This window comes from Rhipicephalus sanguineus, chromosome 9, assembly GCF_013339695.2.
Source record: "Rhipicephalus sanguineus isolate Rsan-2018 chromosome 9, BIME_Rsan_1.4, whole genome shotgun sequence".
NCBI classification, from domain to species: Eukaryota; Metazoa; Arthropoda; class Arachnida; order Ixodida; family Ixodidae; genus Rhipicephalus; species Rhipicephalus sanguineus.
In genome coordinates, this window is record NC_051184.2 from 32,997,236 (window position 1) to 33,004,253 (window position 7,018).

Below are 7,018 nucleotides of genomic sequence, written 5' to 3' on the forward strand. Positions count from 1 at the left end.
TTCCAGTGGCTACGAGACCGATGTCTGTTTGCCGCGTTCGTTTGCAGACGCCCCAACAAAGCTTGCCGGACCGCCAGCGCCATCTCTCGCTGCTTTCCAGCGTCGGTCTCATAGACGCCTCCCTGTTTTACGTAACCGAATGCAGCTCGAAGTTTAAATCATTGTGAGGACGGGGATGCATGGTCACGCGACCAATATGCGACCACTGTACAATCCGAGAAAACGGCAACATTATGGGAAGAAAAACGGCGGGGGTGTCCAGGATCGGTGTCTCAATGGTAAGTACGTGATGAGGGTTAATTCAACTAACTGGGCTAGTTTGGTACTGAGTTAATGAATCCATAACACTAGCGAACACACACTGCAGACTATACAGAATGACACTAGCGGTTGTCCAGCGTCATTTTGTAATGTGTGTTCGCTGGTATTATGGATTCAATGGGGCTTAACTGTCATCTTTTGTGTAGTGTTGTTGTTAAATAACGTTTCAACGTCATTCGACAAAAAAACAAAACGAAAGGCACAGGCTGCCGCAAATGCACTTGCCTCGGTGGTTAGTGCGCGCTAATGAAGAAAAACTGACCCGCGATGAGGATGTGTCCGTTGTGACGTGTTCTTTGCAAAGCGAGGATTATCGTGGTACAAAACGTCTCAGGCAAACATGGCAAAAGATCGAGAAACCAATTGGATCAAAAATATTCAACCAACGTCCTTTCAAGCATAGCTCGGCGCGAGGCACTGCGTGCGTTGCCGTAAGTACGCTAGAAATTGAGATGTTTGTTCCGTAATGTCGAAGAACAAATGGCACCAAAAACTAAAGCCAAGTGTCAGCGGAACAAGGAGACGTTCCAAATAAAATTGCATTCATTAGCACTGTAAACCTATGGCAAATCCACGTCAGCACTTGCACTCTATTTAGTCGAATACGACGACCCGTAAAGTTTGTTAAAATGAAAGTATGGCAACGGGTGCCACTTGATTTCTTCGGAAAATCAGTATTGGTCTTGCGGCAATGAAACGCAATATCTATAGCATTAGTTTGTAATGGTTCTTTAAAAAAGCGCAAAAAAAAAGACAATAAGCTCGGACAAACACGAAAACAGTACACAACTCTCGCCCTGCGGCCTTCATCTTCTTGAGCTGTCAAGATATTAATTCACGCCAACCTCTCTGTCATTCCTTCCATTTCCCTAGGAATCAAGCGAACGTCGTTGAAACAATCCAGCGCTCGCCTTCACGTCTTGCAATTCAGTCGCGCCTTACAATCGCACAAATAAGTTACGAAGTGTTTTCGTTGACTTCAGCATATATTACAGACGTCAAGAAATATACAGAACATGGGCCGCGTCTCGCAGTAGTCAAGCGGTGATTCTCATGGAACAGCACGAAGCGGTAGTACGGATTCTATCCGCGCGAAATCGAGCCGATGAGAAAGCAGCGTGGTGTTTGAAAACCTAAGCGCGAAGAACGGTCCAAATGCTTCGTCACGTATACGTGTAGCTAAACGCACCCACGGCCGGACTAGATGAGACGCGACGTGCGCGCGACCATCTTCCGGTTCGTGCATGATGCAGCACCAAACTTGAACTGAATACGCGGAAGAAGCTGTGTGGAGAATACAGCGGCGAACGAGATACATGTAGCAAATTGTTAAGCGCCACATCCATTACAGCAGTTTAAATGTCACACTCGTTCATTACGACGGTATAAGTGCCTCCCTTTTTGTCTACAAGAAAGGTTCGCTCTGCGACTTGAACACATCACGAACACAGGATGTCTCGTGTTGTAGCTAACGTTTCGACAAGGGGTTTGGTGAAAGCTAACGTGTCAGTTGCAAAGCCCGAACACCTTTGACCCTAGCAAGCGAGACATGCATAGTTTTGGCCACTGCGGGATATTGGCCATACTTGTCTATAGATAATAGACAAATATGTGAGCGTTGAAAGAAATGATACCGTCATTTCCCGTATTGTGTAGTTGTGACGGAGCGACGAAATGAGAGATGGTGTTAAGAATGGTATGCTGTTCCTGATGGGTGCAATAAATAGTGAAGCGATATCCACGTGCACGACAGATACACAACGCACACAAGATACATCACGAAGCTATACAAGCTCAAGTATTTCCTATTTCGATCAGTGTGAGGCATGGCTTCCTCAAAGTAGATAATGATAACTGTGCTCTCTCTTTATGGAAGCTCCAAAGAAATGAATAATGAAAACAAATTGCAAACAGAGGTGCACAACTCACATTGGATTCGTGGCATTCCAGTAAATATCCGCCAGCCGTACGCAGGACACATCCACCGGTAGTGCTTCAATAATCGCCAACACGAAAAACAGCAGGATCCAAGGCATGGTGATCACGGTCCGAGACGGGAACTCCGTCGGGTTTCGGGTTTGTCGTTCTCCAAGCCCGAAAAAAACCGACTATCTCTTCCGCTGGTGTCGTTTCTCACAGAAGCCTCGAAATCCCGTGAAAAAAAAAAAAATTGATAATAATAAAACTTTGTCGGTGTGGAGTTTGCCAAAGTCGCGACGCGCAGATTTCTTCTTCGCACGGTGCAATGGCGCACAACACACTTTCAGACCCACTGGGAAGTAAACTTTTCAAGAATAACAGAAAAAGTGACCGGGTTTAAGAAAAAAGAAAACGCAGTACACTCCGTTTGCGGCTGTCACACGTACACTTTTTTTTTACTTTTTTGTTTATCCTTCGTGGAAACTTGTAAGGCGAGAGACACGCGTCAGCCTGCGACGCACGACCACCTAGCATAGGGAGCCGAGCGGTCGTGCCTCGTATCGCATGCCATGGTAGCGGCCGTGGATTCAAAACCGCGCTACCTCTCTGCGGAGGTGCGACTTCAAAATATTTCACAGAGACCGCGTCGAAGGAGGCCTCATTCCTGGGAGTTCGGGCGCCTTTGTACACGCAAGTCCGAGCTTCTTTTTGCCGCCACCGATTCAAAACACACTCGGTGGCTTCGCCTGTTTTCGAAGTCGCGTCGTCACACCGTGTCTTCTAGCATCGGGTCCGGCGAAGTTGGGAGTTCACTCACTCTCTCCACTTCGGTCGTCGAGTCGTACACGGCAGTCGTTCAGGCCTTCTCGCCGAAGTTGCAACAACAACCAACACAGGACACCACGCGCACAACAAACACACACTCCGTCAACTCGGGATGTTGCACCCCCTGAGGTCGTCTTCACGCGCACTATATCTGTTGCGTCGACTACCAAATTCGAGATGAACTCAAGAAACTCACAACAGCACGGGTGAAGAGGAAACACTTCAAGAGATGAGCGAGGAACTAAAGAAAAAAATGTATCCGGGCGCCGCTTCGGGCAGCGCAACGAAAAAACAAGGCGGGACTTCTAGAGTACCGCCGCCGACTCCGAAAAAACCGCCGGCTGCGGATCAGCTGCCGCTTGGAAGCCAACTGACGCCCGGTTCAGGAGCGCACGGACCGGTTCCGCCGCCGCCGCCAGGGGGAGGAAAGAGCGCGAGCGCGCGCTTGACCAATGGGAGCGAGCATACGGGAGCAGAAGACGGCGACGTCACGGAGACGTGCGCTCGGCATGCGACGACGTAATGAAGCAAAAAAACGAAGCGCTCAAACTATGGTGGAGCGACGGAGAGGGAATGAACGAGAGAGAGCGAGGCCTGACTCGAAGTGGGGAGAGAAAAAGCGGCCGCTCCGCAAGAGCAACAGGAGGGTGGGGTGTCGTCCGAAACGGCGAATTTCTTACCTGGCGAGAGATGTGTTGCGCGTCGTTTGTTTCGCTCGTTCTTTTTGCTACCTCGTGTTCTGTTGTTTTTATTACGAGCGAGTGCGGAGTTCTTTTTCGTTTCTTTCTTTCGGTTGAGCCGATTTGTTTTTCGAGAGAGTGCGTGTTTCTCTGCGGACTTCTCTTCGTAACCGCCGAGACGGGTTACTTTATTCGCTCATTTTTTCTTCGTTTCTTTCGTGTATTCCTTTCGTCCTCTCTACTGTCTAGTCTTTGAAAAGGGCCCGGTTTGCTGGTTTCGATTATTTCAGAACGTCTGTGCCGCTGTTATCTCGGGCCCCTGCCCCAATACCTATTTCATCTTTGCACCGACGCCCATGCTTGCTTTCTCGTGTTTTTGTTCTCAGTACTTTCTCACTCGCTTTGATGTTTAGTACGGCAGTACCAACTGCGATGCGGTGGTTTGTTTTAAAAAGCTCCGCGGCACTCTGCAGACACAATACCCTCGCGATGGCGTGTGGTCCACGAAATATATGGGCTGCGCATTTCAAAGCGGTTCTTTATAGCATTCTCTATTCGCTTCATACTGTCTGGTTCCTGCCTACATTTCCTTCACACTGGCCTCTTTATTCTTCTGTTCTCCTTCATGCGCAGTTATTTCTTGTTTGACTACCTCAGGCACAAAGAGGAACCACTGATAACGCATCGACGTTAGAAGTATCTGTGTTCTCTTCGACCCCCCCCCCCCTCTTTTATTTTTTGTTCGGCTCTCTTGCGATACACCGCGTACAAACCCTCTCAAAAGATAGCGCCCACACCTGGCACGCCTAATTTCCGGTTTTCTCAGTTCGATATTTTCACAAACTACATTCATTCTTCCAGCGTACCTGCGGCTTTGCGCCACTACCGACTACAACAAGATGATGCGTTGTGAAAGCCAGAACGTCGCTGCGATAAGTGCATCTTTATTAACAAAAGGAACGTGGGAGCCTTGTTTCGATGCAGCACAATGCATGTGTACCCTGTTGCCGAGGGATCTTTATGAAGTACGGCTGCTTAAACGTATCGCTATAAGGCAAGTACAAAGCTAAGTTTTCAGCAGTCTTTACAAATTAGGCGACGCCGCATTCATCCTGAAGTCTCAAGCGAACGGGAAAACGTACCGAGTTTCGTGAAAAGCCGGGGCTTGCTTCCCTCGCGCAAAGAAAAGAGAAAGGAAACTTATCTTCGGGTCCCGTTCTCCGGCGGTGCGCCTAAAAATGCAGCTCGATAGAGACTGTACAGATACCAATGTATTGTTATTTAACTGTGTTTGTTCTTCAAAAAGCCAATTCTCAGCGCTATTGTGGGAGGCGCAAATAAATGTCATACATTGCGGCCGCTCACTGTCACTGCACAGACCACAAACGGCCGGACGGTATCGCCAAAGAACGTTAAAACTGCAGCGGTGACTTTGCACTGCAAACTTGTCTTTCAACCAACGGTTGTATCATTCTCCTCGGAAAGAATGAGCAACGCTAACAGGGCAAGATGATGTAGTGGAGAGCGCCCTAGGACCCTCTCCCCCCCTCCCCTCCCCAAAAAAATTGTTGCTTCCTCAAATAGTCAAGGCCTTCAGCAATTGGCCCCCACCACCCCGAAAAAAAAAAACTCCTCGCTAGGGCCCTCCCACGATATACCCATAACTACTGAAAATGCTCAAAGAAGTCGGTTTAACATGACCAGGATTTGGGGACATATGCACGTAGCGCCATCTGTCGTCGGGGACTGCGGTGGCCTGCCGTAACTGAATGGGAAATAGGCGAAAAAAATCATACCTGACGAAAAAATACAGATATCAAAAACGACTCCAGGTTCTATACAGCAGAGACTTACTTGAACATTCTGTTAAAATTACAGTGTGGCGCTACAAACCGCGTGGCTTCCCAGAGTGTATAAAATTTTACAGTGGGGCCCCATGTATTTCTAATGGGCGGTGTTCAATTGCCCTGGGAGGCCACAGGCTTTGTAGTGCGATACTGCAATTTTACCAAAATGTTCCAGTAGGTCTCTACTATATAGAACCCCGAGTCGTTTTTCATAGCTTGCTTTTTTCAAGAGATATGATTTTTTTTTCGCATATCTCCCTTTCAGTTACGGCAGGAGGCCGTCGTTACCGCCGAGAGATGGCGCCACGCACAGATGTCCCCAAATCCTGGGAATGCTCGCAACGCTTGACTCAATGTAGTAAAAAAAATAATCATAATTCGGTATAGGCCACTAATCGCCTACTGCATTCGACTAAGACGACTCGAAGGCGAAATCCATCTTCGTAGTCTTTTTTATTGCGATATCAATTATATTCACAGCGGTGTGTGTGTCTGCCTTTTCTCGTGTCCCGTTCTTTTGCTGGCTTTCGTCAAGTATCATGAACCAACTGGCCCAGATCTCAACTCTTCTGCAACGTATATGCACACTCTCGGCTGGTTGCAAGCTCTTTGCATCTCCAGTGGTTTTGCAGTGCCTCCGGGACCGGCATACCTTTGACCTTGCGACGATGTCATGTGAGGACGTCGTCATGCGACGTCTTGATGACGCAACAAATTATGGCGATCTGTGACGTCATTACGTGATCATGATTTCCTGCATCACTCGCGCTGACGCCGCCTACGGTCAATGCTCGCGTCTGATGAGGCATCGCGAAGTCTTTCGCCTGAATAAATGCGTTGTCTACTTTTATTTTCTCGGGATTCCCTACTTGGAAACAACTAAGACGTCTTTCCTTGGGCCAAGTGCAAGTCCCTGGAAAGGGCCCTCCGCCTTGTGACCGCAGGTTGGGACAAGGCCATCGTCCTAGTCGTCGCAATAATCCAAGTGGGCATCGCGTTCAGAAAGAGGAAACCAGAGAATGTTTATTCCATGTTTACAGAGTCTTTAGCGCCGAGCACCAAGCCGCGCCAACTCAGCGTTCCCGACAATACGCGACCTCCTCCCCTACCCCCCCCCCTCCCACCCCATCTTTCAGTTCCGCAACGGAGGCCCGAAAACGATGCTCGTAAATCATCCGCGGTGGGTTGCGGGCTGACTAGCTCGACTCCATTCCGACGCTGTTACAATGATCAACTGTGTGCGTGTGTGTCTCTCTCTCGTGGGACGCCCCGACTATGCAGGCGGGTCACGTGACCGCTCCTCTGCTGCGAGCGAGTGCGGCGGGGGCCCGGGGTGGGCCGTGCTGGGAAGAGAACGGCCAGAAGCCAATTACGGACGTCACCCAAGGCTCATCGTTCTTGGTTAAAACGCGCCATCTGCTGGTG

The 7,018-nt window shown here is 49.1% G+C and overlaps 1 protein-coding gene across 1 annotated transcript in view; it reads right to left on the reverse strand.

Annotated features, from left to right (window-relative positions):
- Positions 1-3,431, reverse strand: part of LOC119404932 (ephrin-B2a) — a 292,359-nt gene extending 288,928 nt beyond the window's left edge. The window contains exon 1 of the mRNA XM_037671646.2: positions 2,251-3,431. Within this exon, the coding sequence (XP_037527574.1) occupies positions 2,251-2,357 (107 nt within the window). The 5' untranslated portion in view covers positions 2,358-3,431. The remainder of the gene's footprint in view (positions 1-2,250) is intronic.
- Between the last annotated feature and the right edge of the window lie 3,587 nt (positions 3,432-7,018).